The sequence below is a fragment of the Callithrix jacchus genome, chromosome 20, assembly GCF_049354715.1.
Source record: "Callithrix jacchus isolate 240 chromosome 20, calJac240_pri, whole genome shotgun sequence".
Lineage (NCBI taxonomy): Eukaryota > Metazoa > Chordata > Mammalia > Primates > Cebidae > Callithrix > Callithrix jacchus.
This window is the reverse complement of record NC_133521.1, coordinates 14,297,115-14,316,383: the sequence shown is the minus strand read 5'-3', so window position 1 is coordinate 14,316,383 and position 19,269 is coordinate 14,297,115. Positions and strand designations below refer to the sequence as shown.

General features: G+C 37.2%; 1 protein-coding gene across 2 annotated transcripts in view; it reads left to right on the top strand.

Annotated features, from left to right (window-relative positions):
- Positions 1-19,269, top strand: part of NUDT21 (nudix hydrolase 21) — a 21,006-nt gene extending 1,737 nt beyond the window's left edge. Inside the window, exons 2-8 of one of the 2 annotated variants that reach the window (XM_054248667.2) lie at positions 390-458; positions 1,839-2,039; positions 3,126-3,189; positions 10,014-10,103; positions 13,883-13,958; positions 14,268-14,382; positions 15,623-19,269. In XM_054248667.2, the coding sequence (XP_054104642.1) occupies positions 390-458; positions 1,839-2,039; positions 3,126-3,189; positions 10,014-10,103; positions 13,883-13,958; positions 14,268-14,382; positions 15,623-15,644 (637 nt within the window). In that variant the 3' untranslated portion in view covers positions 15,645-19,269. The remainder of the gene's footprint in view (positions 1-389; positions 459-1,838; positions 2,040-3,125; positions 3,190-10,013; positions 10,104-13,882; positions 13,959-14,267; positions 14,383-15,622) is intronic. The other variant, XM_002760965.6, reaches the window with a different exon arrangement.

Sequence of the window (19,269 nt, the reverse complement as noted above, 5' to 3'; positions counted from 1 at the left end):
ATTCTGGGCAACATAGGCCATGTCTACAAAAAAAATTTTTTTTAATTAAAAAAATCAAACGGTAAGGGCAAATATTATCCTTCTTAGTGTGAAAGCACAGCTTCTGGGTTACTTTTAGTGGTGATTAGCACTAAAACCCACAGTCTTTTTTTTATCTTTTTAAGTTTTATCTTTTTAATTAATTTGCATCAAACCATTTTGGAGAATTAACTTGGCAAAATAGCTTTCAGGAAGATATTTTAATCTTTGCTCTATTAAAATTATGAGTTGATTTATAGTACATTTCCTCTCCTAAATACAAAATAATCATTGTGTTGTGAACTTCAGTTCACCTGAGTTAACATTAAGTTGAAAACAAACGCCCTCTCTCCCATTATATTTTCCTTTAGGAAATATTGCATGAATGTCTTCTTTGTACCAGGCACTGTGCACAATATTGGATGTACAGCGGTGAGGAAGTAAGGTGGTAGCCCCTGCTTTATGAAGCTTACAGTATGATGAGAACAGTATGTTTGTCTGGGGTGGCACTCTGATTTCACAGATGAAGATTCTGACATTTCATTTTGACATCTCCTTGCTGATATAGTGGAACTGGCTCTTGCAACAGAGATGTGTAATGGCTATTCTTATTCTTTCTAACTCAGGTTGTGAGAATTAAATGTTAATATATGTAAGGCGTTTTTAAACAAATGCCTGGCACATCGTGTTGTGTAGCATATCTGCTGCTGCTACGGTTGATGGTGTTAGATTTAGCATTGGGTCTACTGGGGACGTTCTTTAAATCTTTAAAGCATCCTGGAAATGGTATTTTTAAATTATTTTAGAGCTTTTTCATATGCCTAGAACTTGCCTTCTGGAATTAAAGTAATTTTTAAAGTTTTGGCAACCTTGATTTGTTCCCCTTTCAAGAATGGCTGAGTGGAGTAGATACATTAATGTTGACTATTCATGTCAAGGGCTTTCGGTAGAATAGGTAACCATGGACGAGCAAATGTGGCCTAAATTCTTACCTAAAGGCTTCTTGCTGTAAGGTTTTAATCAAGGGGTTACAACATATAAGTAGGAAATTTTTAACTACTTTAAAGAAAAATTTGATCTTTATTAGGCAAGATGAAAACTGTCTTTAACAGTATGAATCATATTTTAAATTATTGGTAAAGGAAGAGGGTATTGGATCAGCTATGGTGGGTAGAAGATTCAAATGAGGAAAGGGAACAATAAGGAGACTGAAGAGAATAAATGCCGAAGGCTAGTAAGGCTTCATAATAGATTTAGAGGACAAAAAGAGAAAGTAGAAGAGTTGCTCTGAAAAGTAAAGGCTGTGGTGCCAGAAGAATCTGAGGATAGTTGACTGAGATAAACAGAAAATAACTGGAGGGATGTCAATGAAAAGTGGTGGCTTAGTTTTAGAAAAAAGGGATTAGCCATTAGTACTCACAGTTAAAACTTTCTGATGAGGTTAGTAGTCAGAGGAACCCAGGAGGACATTAATTATGAGCCAGATTGGTAATGTTGGGATAGCAGCCGTGGTCTAAAACCAGAGAATTACTAATGTCCACATAACCATTTCTCTAAGCATTTAAGGATAGTGTTATCTACACTTGAAAGTTAGAATAAGGAGTAGCAGCCTGATCTAATGGAAGCTCTGGCTTTAAGAGTCCAGAGAGCAAGATTCTAATCTCTGCTGTCTCATTAACTTTTGTTATGTAACTGTACAAATCCTATGTCTCTGAGTACAACATATGCACTTTTTTTGTAAAATGGTTTCTTTATGCTAATGTCTGTCATGGTAAATTCCATTCTTGAGTTCCCATGTTAGATTTGTCTTTGGATCACAGGTACCCTCTTACCAATTATACTTTTGGTACAAAAGAGCCCCTCTATGAGAAGGACAGCTCTGTTGCAGCCAGATTTCAGCGCATGAGGGAAGAATTTGATAAAATTGGAATGAGGAGGACTGTAGAAGGGGTTCTGATTGTACATGAGCACCGGCTACCCCATGTGTTACTGCTACAGCTGGGAACAACTTTCTTCAAACTGTAAGTAGTGTTGGAAATTAACAGCAAGACAGTTTTTAATAGGATTGCTGTTTATGCAGCTCTGGAATACAGTTTTAGCCCTCAGTCATTTATTTCAAGAAGCTGCTATTAATGGTGTCGTTAGAAAGAGAAAATCGCAAATAATTTTTCTCCATTGCAGTGCTTATTTATTTTCCTAACTAGTAAACTGTGTGTTTCTGTATGTTGTTGATGTTAATGATTGAGCTTGGTAGAAACTCTGGAATAGTTGAGTCTAAGATCAATGTCTAGATGTCATTGTAGCATTATCAGGAACAACTGATATTTCTTTCTTGGTATGATTGGCATTTCCTGTTCTTAAGATGACTTAGGTTTTTATAGGTACCAGTTTAGTTTTATCATTTAAGCTCCTAAATCTCTGAAACATTTAATCCACAACTATTTGACTAGATTATACCAAAAAGAAAGGTCTCAAATACTTAGATGACATTCTTGAAAAAAGTGTCCCATTCTTCAGGCCTGAAGAATGTGATCCATCCCTCTCTGGGCATTTCTAGACTCCAGTATCATCAGATAGCTTCCAGAGAGAAGACTGGGATGGTCTGGTGGTTAGCAATTTTGTTTATGCTATGTTATATATTCTGTTTAAAACCAGGGTTTATGTAATGGGTACACATGGACATAAAGATGGAAAAAATAAGCACTGAGTACTTCAAAGGTGGGGAGGGTGAAGGGGATGTGAGGGTTGAAATACTTCCTATTGGATGCTATGTTCACTATTTTGGTGATGGGTTCGCTGGAAGCCCAAACCTTAGTATTATTACACAGTATACCTATGTAACAAACCTGCACATATACCCCTTGAATCTACAATAAAATAAATATATTCGAAGAGTGAAAAAAAAACCTAGCATTTGTATACTGTTAGTCCAGGGAATTGACATGAATTCAAGCTGTTCTCCCCCTTCACTTTGATACTTGTTTTGATTGCCTTATTACACTGCAATGTATGTTACTTAGTGACTTGATAGAAATAACAATTATTGTGTTTTTTGTTATGTTCAAATTGTATTAAGTTGAAAGCTGAAATTCTTAACCTTTATACAGACCTGGTGGTGAACTTAACCCAGGAGAAGATGAAGTTGAAGGGCTAAAACGCTTAATGACAGAGGTATTTTTCTGTTTAACCACTTTGAATACCATCAACTTAATAATTTGGTTTTTAATGTCTTGTAAGGATGTTTGTTTTGGAATATTTAGTTTTCAATAAATACAACTTAAACCCCAGAATGTTAGTACAATGTTTATTTTTTTTACAAGTTGAACTTATTTCCATTTTTTAAATGTTAAACTATGTCATAGCAATGATAAATAAAACTGACATTTCATTATTGTGCTAGAAACATTCTAAGTGCTTTACATGCAGTAATTCCTCTAACCACCACCACAACTCTAGGCAGTAGATATTAAGTTTAAATTACTTCTTGTTATATAGCTAGTGTGGCAGATCTAGAGGTTTGAATGCAGGTAGTTTTGTTCAAGAGTAGGCCTCTATAGAATTTTGACAAGAGAACGATGCCTGTGTTTTCACTTTTCCCACATATCTTTTAGACTGCCCAAATTATTCTACTTTTTAAAAATCATTTTAATGCCTGCATATAAAGATTTGGGGCCAAATGCATAGATACTGGAGGCTTTTGAGATTGTAAATTGTTTTCAATATTAGTTTTCTTCTTTTGCTGCCTGCCCCTGTTACTCATATATTCTCTGCAGAAACTCATATTTTCTGTGCAGAAGTTTGGCAAACACAGAAATGCAGAGGAGAAACAACTGAATTCACCTGTAATTCTCCCACTTTTGACCTATTGGTTTGTCTTTCTAGTATTTCTATATATGTATTGTAACTCTTAAATATTTTACTGTGCTTGGACTTTCATTTATGTGTGGTACAAAGATATAAATCCAGTAGGGTTGAGGGAGTGCAAAATGAGAGAGTCACAAAAGCAGAATTTTTGGAAACTGGAAAACAAACGGGCACATTATAACTAGTTTAGCAGAAACCTTAGTCCAGCACAGAGGCAGGCAGAATCCAGCACTGCAGAGTACCAGAATGGCTGAGGAGCTCAAGGTGCTAAGTACTTACGAAAGCGGGGGCATGCATGGGCTAAAAACGGGACTGGTTCAAAGTATATATGGAGGGTATTTATACAGGTTGAGTATTCCTTATCTGAAAGCTTGGGACCAGAAGTGTTTAGCTACTGTTTGATAGCATAACAGGGTGACTACAGTCAGTGATCACTTATCATACATTTTAAAATAACCAAAAGAGTATAATTGGATTGTTTGTAACACAAAGGATAAATGCTTGAGGGGGTGGGTATCCCATTCTCCATGATGTAAATATGATGCATTGCAGGCTTATATCAAAACATTTTGTATACCCCAAAATATATGCATCTATGTACTCACAAAAATTAAAAATAAAAGGATTTTTTAAGGTTTTGGAATATTTCCATTATACTTGCCAGTTAAGCATCCCATATCCAAAATTCAAAATGCTTCAGTGAGCATTTCCTTTTGTTTTTTTGAGACCGAGTCTCCCACTTGTTGCCCAGGCTGAAGTGCAATGCTGCGATCTCGACTCACTGCAACCTCCCCTCCTGGGTGCCAGCGAATCTCCTGCCTCAGCCTCCCAAGTAGCTGGGATTACAGGCGCCTGCCACCACGCACACTAATTTTTGTATTTTTAGTAGAGATAGGGTTTCACAATGTTGGCCAGGCTGGTCTTGAACTCCTGACCTTCGGCTGTCTGCCTGCCTTAGCCTCCCAAAGTGCTAGGATTTCAAGCATGAGCCACCATGCTTGGCCCAAGCATTGCCTTTGAGCAGCGTGTCAGTGGTCAAAAGGTTTCAGATTTTTTATTTGGAGTTTCATATTTTGGATTTTGGAGCTTAAGATTGGGATGTTCAACCTGTGTATCTAGATTGTCTTAGCCACTCCGTAATTAGGCAAAGACTGTCTGATGATTGATTCTCTGTAATAATTGAATCAGAGAACACATAGCAATGAAAAAAGTTTACGGGATGGGAAGAATAAGCAAGAGTTCCATTCTGAATAGTCAGACTCTTGGACTTCTACTAGGCTGACAGAATGTTAATAATTAGGCTTATTTATTTTTTTGAGACGGAGTTTCGCTCTTGCCCAGACTGGAGTGCAGTTGTGCCATCTCCAGTGTGATCAGTGGTTGCTCACTGCAACCACTGCCTTCCAGGTTCAAATGATTCTCCTGCCTCAGCCTCCAGAGCAGCTGGGATTATAGGCGTCCACCACTACACCCAACTAAATTTGATATTTTTAGTAGAGATGGGGTTTTGCTGTGTTGGCCAGGCTGGTCTTGAACTCCTGACCTCAGGTGATACTTGGCATCCCAAAGTGCTGGGATTACAGGTGTGAGCCACTGCACCTGGCCTAGGCTTATTTATTTTTTTAGAGACAGGGTCACTGTTCCTCATGCTGGAGGACAGTGGTATGATCATAGCTCACTGAAACTAGAAACTCCTGGGCTTAAACAATCTTCTTGAGTCAGCTTCCTGAGTAGCAAGGACTGTAGGTATGTGCCTGGCTAATTAAAAAAATTTTTTTTTGTATAGATGAGATCTTGCTGTGTTGCCCAAGCTGGTCTCAAACTCCCAGCCAGAAGCAGTCCTCCCATCTTGGCTTCCCAAAGCATTGGGATTACATGCATAAGCCACCGGGCTCAGCCAACAAGTAGGTTTATATATCCCAGGCTGAGGGTTGGAAATCTTGTTTCTGGAAAAAGTGACCAGTCCAAGAAGAACTTCAGATACTATTTGGGAGCTGTCTTAGTCTGTTTAATGTTGCTATAAAAGAATACCTAAGGCTGGGTAATTTATAAAGAAAAAGATTTATTTGGCTCACCAGCTCCAGTGGCAAGATTGGGCAGCTGGTAAAGGCTTTATGCTGCTTCCACTCATGGGAGAAAGCAAAATGGAAGTGGGCATGTACAAAGAGATCACATGGCAAAGGAGGAAGCAAGAGTGAATCTGGGAAGCCACACTCTTAACAACCCACGCTCAAGGGAACTAATCCATTCCTGATGGAGGAAGGGTATTAATCTATTCATGAAGGATCTGCCCCCATGATTGAGACACCTTATACTAGGCCCTACCTGCCAACACTGTCACATTAGGGATCAAATTTCCACATCGAGTTTGGGGCCCGGGAGACAAACCCCATCCAAACCAAAGCAAAAGTTTTCTATAGAAGTAGTGTAGTCCTGTCATTCATGCACACAGAGGTGACAGTTAAACGTCTTGTTGCTTCTCCCTTGTGAGCACACAACCAAGTATCACCAGGCTTTTGGAGAAAACTTCTTAACAAGAAAGAGATCAAAAGAAGCAAAAGGACCTCAATAGAAGCAGGAAATTCAACCATTGACAAAAACTATGATTAATATTCTTGGTGAGGTAAGAGGAGATTTTGCACCTATGAAACGGTGCTGTTAAAAAGACAGTTTAGCCAAGAAAACCCTTATAGATGTTTTTAACAACGTTGGAAGAAATGAAAAATTCAGTAGAGTTAAGTTTCATTCTACCAGAAAATAGAATGAAAAGATAAAAAGAATGTAGGTAAGAAAAGAAAATTATTGGATAATTCTAGAAGGACCAATGTAAGCTGTAAATAAATAGAACAGAGGAAAAGGAAGAATTAGTGTAATTAGATAAAATTTCTCAAACCTCAAAGGACATGACTTTTGAGATTGAAAAGACCTATTGGCCTTGCTTCTATACGGAATGTTTAAAGATCCATGCAAAGGCATATCATCATGAAAGATTCTGGAAACAAAAATAAAAACAGAAAGATCCTAAAAGCTTCCAAAGTGGGAGGTGGAGGATTGATAAGCAGAGAGGTTAAATGTAAAACCTCAATTCAGAAATGGCATTGAACTACTGAGAAATAATACTGGATGCTAAATGATAATGAAGTATTCTCTTTGTAAGAGAGAATATGATCTCTGTACTAGAATTTTCTAATCAAACTATAAATCAAGTGTGTTGATAAAGGTTATTTCTAGACGTGAAGTTTCAAAAAGTTATATTTCTTGTACCTTTTCTCAGGAAGTTACTAGAGGGTGTTCACCTCCAAAATGGAATAAAATAAGAAAAAAGATAGATAATTTGAAGTATTAGGATCTAACAACATAGGAGAGGCCAAGAGAAACCCTAGGACTCTAGTTGTGAAGCGGGGTTGAGAGGACCAAGTACAAATTGCAGCAGGATGATAAAAAAACATGCCTTAGGCTGGGCACGGTGGCTCATGCCTGTGATTTCAGCACTTTGGGAGGCGGAGATGAGCGGATTACCTGAGCCCAGGAATTTGAGACCAGCCTTGGCAATATGGCCAAAAATTAGCCAGGTGTGGTGGCTTGCACCTGTAGTCCCAGCTACTCTGGAGGCTGAGGTGAGAGAAGCGCCCATGAGGCAGAAGGAAGTTGCAGTGAGCCCAGATCGTGCCGTTGTGCTCCAGTCTGGGCGAAAGAGTGAGATACTGTCTTAAGAAAAACATGTCTTAGAAAAGATGAAACTAATAGAATAACTGACAATTGATACTTGAATTGGGAAGAAATTTAAGTTCTTGTGGAGAATGTGGGAAATTAATTTAGTGATAGCAAAGGAAATGAAAGTTATTAACTAAAGAACAGGATAGTTGAACAAGTAAGGAGATGTGGTCGCTCTATTGTGACTGATCAACCTGATCATACTAACTTAAATACTGACTATTGACTTAATTTAATATTGATAATGGGAAGATGGTGGAAGAAAAAGTATAATTAAGACGTGATTTTAATATCTAAATTCTCATTCATGGTAGAGGATTATAGGTTTTTTTAAAAATGTTTTTAGAATGAAAATCAAGAAACTATCATAAAAGAATATTTTGCTGGGCATGGTGGCTCACACCTGTAATAGTGGTTTGTGGGACTGAGGCAGGAAGATTGCTTGAGGCGAGGAGTTACAGTGTGCCATGATTGCGTCACTACACTCCAGCCTGAGTTACAGAGCAAGAGCCTATCTCTTTTTTTTGAGACGGAGTTTCACTCTTGTTACCCAGGCTGGAGTGCAATGGCACGATCTTGGCTCACCGCAATCTCCACCTCCTGGGTTCAGGCAATTCTCCTGCCTCAGCCTCCCGAGTAGCCGGGATTACAGGCATGTGCCACCACGCCCAGCTAATTTTTTTGTATTTTTAGTAGAGATGGGGTTTCACCATGTTGACTAGGATGGTCTCGATCTCTTGACCTCGTGATCCACCCGCCTCGGCCTCCCAAAGTGCTGGGATTACAGGCTTGAGCCACCGCGCCCGGCCCAAGAGCCTATCTCTTAAAAAAAATGGTTTTGAGGCCGGGGTGTGGTGGCTCACAGCTGTAATCCCAGCACTTTGGGAGGCCGAGGCGGGTGAATCATCTGAGTTCAGGAGTTCGAGAATAGCCTGACCAATGTGGTGAAACCTTGTCTCTATTAAAAAGACAAAAATTAGCCAGGTGTGGTGGTACACACCTGTAGTCCCAGCTACTTGGGAGGCTGAGACAGAATTGCTTGAACCCAGGAATCAGAGGTTGCGTGAGCCAAGATCGCACCATTGCACTCCAGCCTGGGCAACAAGAGTGAAACTCCATGTCAAAAAAAAATAGTTTTGAAAAATATGACTTTACATTGGAGAAACCGGATAAACAGTACCTCAGCCAGGTGATCAAGATTGGCATTAGCAATAAGCCATATTGATGTGGTACCCATGATATGATGTGATGAGAATGGTCCTTTTACCTCTGTGGTTTTCTTTGCCAAAGCTCATAACCTCAGTTTAATTGAGGGACGTTTTACCAAATACTTGACCAGTATTCCTCAAAACCATCAAGATCCTCAAAAATAAGGAAAGTGAAAAGTTGTGACAATGTAGAGGAACTTTGGAAGAAATGATGATTAAGTATAATATGATATCTTAGATGGAATCCTGGAACTGAAAAATGAAAAAGGACATTCGGTTTAAAGACTAAGGATATCTGAATATGGATTTCAGTTAGTAATCTTGTCTTAGTTTAACAAATGTGCTTTACTAATGTGAGATGTTAACAATAGGGCAAATCGGGTGTGGGGCATATGGAAAGTCTTTGTACAATTTTTGCAAGTTTCCTGTAAATCTAAAACTATCCTAAAATAAACCATTTATTTAAAACCAAAAAGAATGCTTTTAAAAATAGAAGCGTGGCTGGGCACGGTGGCTCACGCCTGTAATCCCAGCACTTTGGGTGGCCGAGGCAGGTGGATCACGAGGTCGAGAGATCGAGACCATCCTGGTCAACATGGTGAAACCCCGTCTCTACTAAAAATGCAAAAAATTAGCTGGGCATGGTGGCACGTGCCTATAATCCCAGCTACTCAGGAGGCTGAGGCAGGAGAATTGCCTGAGCCTAGGAGGCAGAGGTTGCGGTGAGCCGAGATCGCGCCGTTGCACTCCAGCCTGGGTAACGACTCCGTCTCAAAAAAAAAAAAAAAAAAAAATAGAAGCAAACGTCAGGGGGAAAACAACAAAGAGTTGAAAGTTATAGCCAGTGGGAATGGCAGGTCAGAGAATTGCAGTTTCTCATCATTAACATTTTGGAACTATTTTTGGCCACTTAAAATATGTAGAGTATGACTTTAATTAAAAAGTTGAATGTTCCGCTATACAAATTAATAAAAATGAAAATTGAATTTTGAACACAATTTTTATGTTCATACTACCTTGCCACTTTTGAACTAATAGTGTATGTCTTGGGCAGAGTGACATCTATTATAACAAACTGTAGAGAGGAAATCTATATGGAAGGCATATTATCCCTATGTCTCTATAATTTTTTGTTCACTGAAGAAGGGGATTCATGAGTATGTGAATTGTATTTAGTTGTTTACTGGCGATATTAATTCTTACTGACAGATACTGGGTCGTCAAGATGGAGTTCTGCAAGACTGGGTAATTGACGACTGCATTGGTAACTGGTGGAGACCAAATTTTGAACCGCCTCAGGTCAGTGTTCAGTTATGTTTGCTAGGCATTTTGGAAGTAGGAAGTTCATTTAATTCTAGCCACTTTAAAAAAGATTAAAGTAGAATTTGACTTGAAATTTTCTTCCCTCATTAATTTAAAATAAAAGATTAAGCCAAACACTTCTTATGTTCAAGGAAAATGTAAAACAAATACAAGGCCGGGCGAGGTGGCTCATGCCTGTAATCCCAGCACTTTGGGAGGCCGAGGTAGTTGGATCGCCTGTTGAGGTCAGGAGTTTGAGACCAGACTGGCCAACATGGCAAAACCCCATCTCTACTAACAAATACAACAATTAGCCGGGTATGGTTGTGCAAGCCTGTAATCTCAGCTGCTTAGGAGGCTGTAGCAGGAGAATTGCTTGAAGCCCAGGAGGTAGAGGTTGCAGTGAGCCAAGATGGTGCCACTGCACTCCATCCTGGGCAGCAGAACGAGATTCCTTCTCAAAAAAAAAAAAAAATAAGTAGAACAAAACAAAAGAAGAGAGAATAGTAAAAGTGAATGAATTGTGCTACCTATCATCCACCTTTAATAGTTAGCGTATCACAACCCCTCTTTCTACCGCTCCGTTCTACCACCATCATCTTGGATTATTTTGAAGCATAACTGTCATTTCAATTGTAAATATTTCAGTGTGAATCATAAAAGATAAGGATCTCTCTAAAAACATAACCATAGTACTGTCGTTATCATACTAAAAATAATTCCATATTATTGTCAAATGTTCACATATCCTGATTATTTCAATTTTGTTTTTATAATTCGCTTGGATTAGGATAGTCTCTTAAGTCTCTTTTACACCTACAGGTTGGCACCTATCTTTTTTTCCCCTTGTATTTTATTTGTTAATGAAAACAGGCTAATGTTTCCATTCTGATTGCATTCCCCTGTTGTCATTGAGTATGTAGCTGTTTCTCCTGTGCGTAAATTGATAGTTAGATCTAGAAATTGTATTCAGGCTCAGTTAATTTGGGGAGGGGTAACAAGGCTTGCCATAGGTGGTATATTATTTATCTATTGCTACATAACAAATTATCTCAAAATTTAGCAACCTTTAGGCCTCTGGGAGTTGCTTAGGGTGGTTCTGGCTTAGGCTCTCTCAAGAAGTTACAGTCAAATTGTCAGCTGGGATTGCATCATAAGGCTTAACTGGGGCTAAAGTATCTGATCTTGAGCTTCCACATGTGTGTGTGTTAGCAGACTTCTCAGTTTCATCTGGGCTGTTAGACTAAAGCTTGGCTTCAGGTGTTGCTGGCTGTTGTCTCAAGGTTTCCCTCAGTTCCTTGTCATGAGAAAGGACAACTCTCAGGCAGCTGGCTTCCCCCAGGCTGTCTGATCCAAGAGATAGTGAGAGACAAAGTGCTAGAGAGAGTACCCAAGTAGGAAACCTCGGTCTGTGATAACCTAATCTTGGCAGTGGCATACTATCACTTCTGTTCTCTGCTGTTGGTCACACAAGCCAACCCTGGTACATTGTAGGGGAGAGGAATACACAAAGCAGTGAATACCAGCAGACAGGGATCACTGGAGGTCATCTTAAGGCAGTCTACCACAGGTGGTATAGTGTACTTCCATCAGGAACTTAAAAATATTTGGTTGTCTCATTTTGTTATGTTAGCAGCTCATTGATTATCATTTCCTGGTCTATGAATTCATAAGGGTTGTGATCCTCATATAAAAGTAATCTTAACTCATCAACTGAGGTGTATGGTTTGTGTAAAAAAGAAACATATATATATATATATATTTTTTTTTTTTTTTTTCCTCAGAAGAATGAGTTAATTCCTTAGCATCCTGTAAAGAGTTGACTTTATTCAGAAAAGAGAATAAGACCAGGACTTGGGTACAGACAATTTGAGAGGTGATTCCAGGAAGCAGCAGAAGTAAGATAGGGTACATTATTGATCGTTTTACACCTGTGGGCAACTGAATTTGTCCTGCTAAGGACCAGAAACCATGTGGAATGTACCTCATAATTGTCAGTCAGAAAGATAGGTGGCTAGGAACTCCTGTCCCCCATTGGATAAGGGTTGCATGAACTCTCTTGCACTTTCATGTTGAGTCCGAGTGCTTGTTGAGACAGTGGCAGCAAACAGGGAACCCTCTGATATGTTTCAAACATAACCGCCCTGAAATTGCAGGTAGCATAATGTGGGGCACCAAAAAATAAATAAATAATGACCTTCAAAGTCTCAGTATGGCCTTTTAGATTTAAATAATCTGATATATTTTAGTCCATGATAATGAGTGATGGTGTTACTGATACTCAAATTTTCCTATTTTTGCTAATGGTGGAACTTCTTGAAGTTGGATCCTGAATTATTTAGGCAAATTAAAAGCTCTCTGACTTTATAGCTGCCTTACATGACAAGATGTTTCAGGTCAAGCATTGCACAAAATATCAACCAAGCAAAAGATTGTTCTCTTTCTTCTGACTCCCTTGTATGGCAGAGGGATAGGAAGATAGGGGATGTGGAAGCTGATGCTGGTGTTCACTACTTGAGAATTGCCAGGAATGCATGTAGCCTTGAGCAGAGGAAATATGGGGAAATGCTACTCATTTTGTTTGGTCATGGTTTGGGAACTTTGTTGTATGTGACCCACAGATCTATTAGCTTGGGCTATTCAAGCCACTTCTCACTTCTCTCTTCTCTGCTACTGTTAATGTGTCTGGTTTTCAGGACAGTTTGAGGAACCTCCAAAGCCTGGGACAATCGCCTCAATTAATTGTACCCTAGGGATGGCTCTGGTATATAATTATTCTAACTGGAATACTGGTTAGGTGCCAATGAGTAACATAGTGGGAAATAACATAGACTTTTATATTTAGTTAAGAGTTGAATAGATACAGTAGAATCTTGGCTTCACAACTTGGCTGAGTAATCTTGGGAAAGATACTTAGCCTCTCTTAGCATGTATTACTGTGTAAATTGAGGATGTGATAATACCTCCTTTTGGCAGCTTCTGCTTTTATCTCACTTCCCTTATATCTGTTTTCAGCAATTTTAAATTCCCCCTCTCTGAAATACAACTCCAAAAGCAAAAGTTGATTTCTGAATGTATTATGGAGAGATGCAGGAGGGTTTTTGATAACATACAAGAGTTGTATAAATCCCTAGCTTAGAGTTTTTTTTTTATTCTTTGTGTCAGAATTTTTCCTTCCCAGGTAGCAACTCCCCTCTAATTTTCTTTATCCCTTTAAATTCTCTAAAGTATATATGTTTTTGTTTTCTTGAGCAATTTGGCTTTGCCCATCTGGCAAAACTTCACTTAGACTGCTCTTCTGGTATTCCTGAAGCATGCACCCTGGGATATGGGGAGGTTGGAGGTTAGGGCTGGGAGGAGGAACAAGGAGCATCTTGTCAAATGCCTCACAGGCTATATTTAAACTTTTAATGTAGTAAACAGATCCACATGAGGATTCTAGACTGTTCAAAATACTAATTATATATCTATTTTTTTAAAAACAACTTTTATTAAAGACACTAATTAAAATCAGGCTTTACTGTGTTGTAAGTATCTCAAGCTGTAAATCCTGTTGACTACATATTTTATCTTGAATGGTTGACTGGTTTACTGCTTGTTATTTTATGTGCATTAAAGCATTTATTTACTAGTGTATCTGTTAGATATAAGTCCTGTAAAAGAGAAGAACAGAAAGTAGTATGCTTCTCCTCACAGTGTACTATACTGGGGAGTAAGCATGTAAAGAAATGAAGCCATGGAATACATGATAAAGTTGTATTCATTTGTTATTTCAGTATCCATATATTCCTGCACATATTACAAAGCCTAAGGAACATAAGAAGTTGTTTCTAGTTCAGCTTCAAGAAAAAGGTAAGTTATTTTGTTTTTTAAGGTAGCCATCTAAAAACTTCTATAGAATAATTTCAAGGATACCTCTGTGTTTTCTCCAAGTTCCCTGAATTTTTGGGTTTATTGTAAAACTAAAAATATATACCATGCTTTTAGTTTCAAATCTGTGACTAGGAAATCTAGCTTAAAATACACAACCAAAAATGTATTAATGAAAATTATCTTTTCTTAAACTTTTTATTAAATGTAAAATTGGTAATTAATTTTAAAACGAAATGGAAGCAGTGATTATATAAGAACTTATGAATAATGAATTGTGTTTTATTTTAGCCTTGTTTGCAGTCCCTAAAAATTATAAACTGGTAGCTGCACCATTGTTTGAATTGTATGACAATGCACCAGGATATGGACCCATCATTTCTAGTCTCCCTCAGCTGTTGAGCAGGTACAGAAAGTTGAACATTTTTTGGTTCATCCATATTAACTGTCAAATTAATAATACTCTGAGCTACTTGAGAAGGTAGTTCGTGAATTTTGGTCTTTAAGGAAACTAAGTAAGTTGATAGACTCTTAGGTCATGTGTTCCCAGACTCTTACATTTTGGCATGACATTCCAGTATTTGTACAACTGCTCTTCCCTGATTCTGATATTCTCAAGAGTTAAGGTTGATGTCTTTATTCAAAGAAGAGATGATTAAATAGCAGTCAACAGTATGTAAATATGAGTGGAGTTGTCTGTATAAAAATGTGGCAAATTGAATTTCTTGGTGTAATATATTCTCTGCTTTTTTGAAACTTTGAAACTTACTATATTTTGGCCCAAATTGGGCATGTGGGATTAGGTCCTGAACTTTTATGTGGGGTTTGAATCTTTCGACAGAGTGATAAGAAATGCAGTTTTTTAAAAGTTCATTTGCACTGATTGAGGTCTTCATTAGAGCCAGCCATAGATAGGAATTGCAGAATAACATGGTGGTTATGAATGTAGATTCAGCAGTCAGTGTTTGGATTTGAATCCCAACTTCAATACTTGCTGACAGTGTGACCTTGGACAAACTATTATACCTATTTGCCTGTTTCTTCATCTGTAAATGGAATAGTAGTCTCTACTTCAGAGGATCATGAGGACCGAGTGAAATAATGCATATAAAATTGCTTACAACAGTGCCAGTAATCTGGTATGTACTTAATAAATATTAGTGATATTGGCCTTTTTTGAAAGCTTATTGAGTATGAAATTGTTCTTTCTACTTCATCACTAATCAGACTTTATCTTTTGCCCCTCCACTTTGGCCTTCTGGTAGGTTGCAAGTTGAAATGCATATAGAGGGAGAAAAGGAGTCATAATATTTATTCAAACACCTAGTTGTCAAGTGCAGGAATTGTGCTAAGTAGTCAAAAGGACATGTAGAAACTTTTCCTGCCTATAAGGAACTTATTAGTGGATATTTAATCAAAGTTACAGTCTTAAATTTTTTTATTATAAGTGTTTTTAATGCCTGAGGGGGTGACCAGTGAGAGAAAATTGGTATAGAAAATGCCAAACGTGGTAAAAAGGCATTTGAAGGGGGAAAAAAAGACATGTTAAGGGAAGGTAGAAACATCCAGATAAATTTCTTTATCTAATGTGGAAGTATGTAAATAATACTGTCTTTAATAAAGTTATTGTTCTTTTTAAAATTCAGGTTCAATTTTATATACAACTGAATTCCTGCGCAGTGGAGAAGTTAAAGGAGCCACTTGTCTCTGTGAGCACAGCTATACACAGTGTAGAATAAATGTGGTAGAAAAGTTTTTTTGGTTTTATCTCTTTTGCGATCCCTAAATTGCCACCTACTTTCTATTGTTTGAATAGTAAAATTAATATGAAGAACTAGATAGTGGTGTAAACAAATGTGATAATGCTTATTTACTTTTGGTTCCACTCATACTTTTTTTGTACAACATTAAAGAAAATGGACTTCCTTTTTAATTTTAACTTTTCATTAAACTTCTACAATTATTATAGGTGAGGATCATCTCCCCCAACCCCCGCCACCTTAGGCTGGTGAATGTTACAACACAGTGACAGGTTTAGGTCAGTCAAGTTTATTGGGACCCTTGCTTTGATACTATTCTTGGCCACATACTCCAAGACTGTATTAGATTTTTGTGCTGAAGAGCTTCCATTACTTTTGAAAACTTTATTTGTCTGATTGAGTCCAAGGTACAACTCCTAAATGAGCTGTGTTACAGAGATCTCCCAGTACAATTCACTGACCAGTAAATACATTTTATAACCATTCAGGCCTTGGTTTGCAAGCAATGGACCTTAAACATATAGGAAACTATTAAAATTGGCTAAATCAGCAATCATAGGAATTAGTGTAAGAAGAGACTCATTTAGAACTCAGAATTTTCTTCACATAATGGGGGTATTAATTATTTGAGCTGTTGTGAAATTATGTGTCTTATTCTTAAAGCCATGGTTAAAAAGTGATCTGTGAAGGAAATTTCTAAAAGTGGATGTATTAGGTTTTGAACTCTGAGATTGCACAGCTATTCAATGAACTTGAAGTTATATGCATAAAGAAGAAAATTTGGTGTTTGAAAATGACAGCCTTCAAAAATATTTTGTAATAATGTGAATCCACCGAAAACTGGGGGCAAGGCGGAGGACAGATTTTGTCAGCATAAGAAAAAAATACCAAATTTTTAAAAAACTTCTTAAAATACGATAAATTTGGATCAAATTTGAGGGAATAAAAAATATTAGAGCAAAGGAGTTTGCTGGTTGTGTCATTATTTAATGATCAAAGTATAGCTTGTATGCTTTATTACAGACTTGTTGACTATAGGCTTAATATAAAAAAAGTCTTGCCAGATGCAGCTACTTAAGAAAAAAAAGGTTTTTAATAGAAATGAACTTTTGATTAGTTCTTATTTTTATGATACCAATCACAGGGCTATTTTCCTGAATATTGCTTGATGTCAAAAGTATATTATACTTCAGGAAATCAGGCTGAGCGTAGCTGAGCAATTATATTCATAAACATTCTAATTTTTTTAGCTGGGGTCATGCTGAACCCTCACATGGTTGTTAAGTAGTGACTGTAACTGTGTGTGTTCTTAGTGGTAGGTGGGTACCAGTCTCCATGACCAAAAATGTTCCGATTTCCTTTGAAAAAGCCACTAGTTATGTGAATTGTCCTTTTCCTTCCTGCCCCTAACAGTCCTGCCCCTCTAGCCTACAGTAGCCTGTAATGTGTTTTGCTGGTAAGCTCACTGATGAGCTGCATCCTTCATCTATTCCTTTAGATTGGGGAGCAAGACCTTTAGATTGGGGGAAGTGGAGATGAAGATGGATTGATTCAGCTCAACTTCCATAATTGCTTCTGAGTGAAAAGCTACAGCAGCCACATTTTAGATGCTCACTTTTGCAATTTGGGGAGGGTGGAGAAAGGTAGATTGTTTGTGTGTTTTATAAAGTGCTCTCAGTAAGGAGTGTTTGATTTGAAGAGTTATCAGATTCAAGGCCACTAATGTTCTTTTTAACTTAAGCTTTGACGAAGAAATTTTTCATTTCTACCTACTTCTTCACTTCTTCCCAATATACAATATGTGAGCCAGTCATCCATACACTAAGGTCTAGTTGACAAAAACCTTTGATTCAGGATGGCTGGGTTACTAACCTTGGAATGTAAGAGATCTGATTTTGAATATAAAATTCATAACATAAATGGAAATATTAAAAACTTTTTGCTCTGGTCAGTTACAGGTGAATCCTAATAATTGTTTTTGGTTTTCTGATGGAAATAATGGAACTAGGGGAAATTAATTGTGGTAGGTGTCTACAGTATGAGAAGAGGATGTAGGACACTGTTTAACACTAAGCTCTTTTGATATGTAAGGTCTACACTTCCAGAAACTGCAATTTCAGATCTACATACTAAATGCTGAATCATTTTAAAATGGGCTCTTGATTAATAGACCCATATTTTTTAGTGCCTCCTATGTTGTACATTTGTCTGAAATGAAAGCTCTCCTTTGCATTGTAAAACTACGGTATATACATCATCTTATTTTCCCTGAGTAATCCAAGTATAGTGCATATTCTTTGTAAAACTACTAAATGACACTGGAAAATCTTTAGTAGATTGGGGAAAAAAACTAAAAAGTTTTACACAGTTGTTTGTGGTTAAGTTTAAGATGGACTTTCCCTTTGGAGAAGAGTGATTTGTTTTTTTGCTATGTAATGAAGACCATTGTGATTTTTTTTAAAGTAGATAATAGTTAAAATGATATAATAATTCTGCACTTGAATTTGTACTGCTAACAGCACATTTGGAAGATTTTTAAACTTTTTATTGTCTTGTAACTAGCATTCAGTTATCATTTTGGATATTTAGGGGTTCCATTAAGTTAGTAGTGTATTTGGACAAAGTGTAACCAAATTAGCCAGTCTTTTTTCTTCCATGTTTAATTAGAAGTGAGAGGTAGATGTACTTCAAATTCAGCAGCCAGCAAGCAATTGGCTTAAAATTCCCTTTCTTAAATGTTGTGACTCTTATGCTCTTGACTTTTTAACGACTTTATTTTTAAAGTACTTGCTCAGTCACTTGAGATGAAATGCTTGGGGTAGCTTTTCCATCCTCAAGTAATGTTTTTACTAGTTCATAGTGTTTGGAACAGTATGTGCCAATCACTAAGACTGATTCAGAGTTTGCAGTTTTGTATGTTTCATTGCCAAAGAAGGCTTAGTGGTTATTGACTGTAGTATAAGTCAGCTTTCTGTAGCATAAGATTGGATTTTCCCATACTTACTCCACTTGTATAATACATCACTGATTATTTGGGGTAAACTGGACTCATTTCAAGCAGTTTGCCTTTGTTGTTCAAATAAGTAATGAGAAACCTAATACTGTAATTTGACTTGAGCCATAAAATACATTTTAATATTAGTTCGTATTATATTTATTAAGCTTGTTTTTGTGGAAAACTAAAACCTAGATAAGTCTAGATTAAGCCAGTTTAGGTGTATTTTGTAATTTAGTGATGGATCATATCATAACATAGAGATAAGTTGGGAAGATATATTGATGATGCTGTTCTGTTGAGGGAAAGGTCACATAATTGGAAATTTAAACTTTGGTTATTGTGTTGACATAGTATATAAGCCTCATTTATAGTTTGGCTTTGAGAACTTTTCTGGTATTACATTTATGGAAAATGTATAAAGGAAACAAGTTTTGGTTATATTTTTATATTTGTAAAGTAAAAGTTTGGTTAAAAATGATCACTGTTCTTTTTTTTAATTTTATTGTCATTTCAATAAAAAATATTTGAAAGAGAA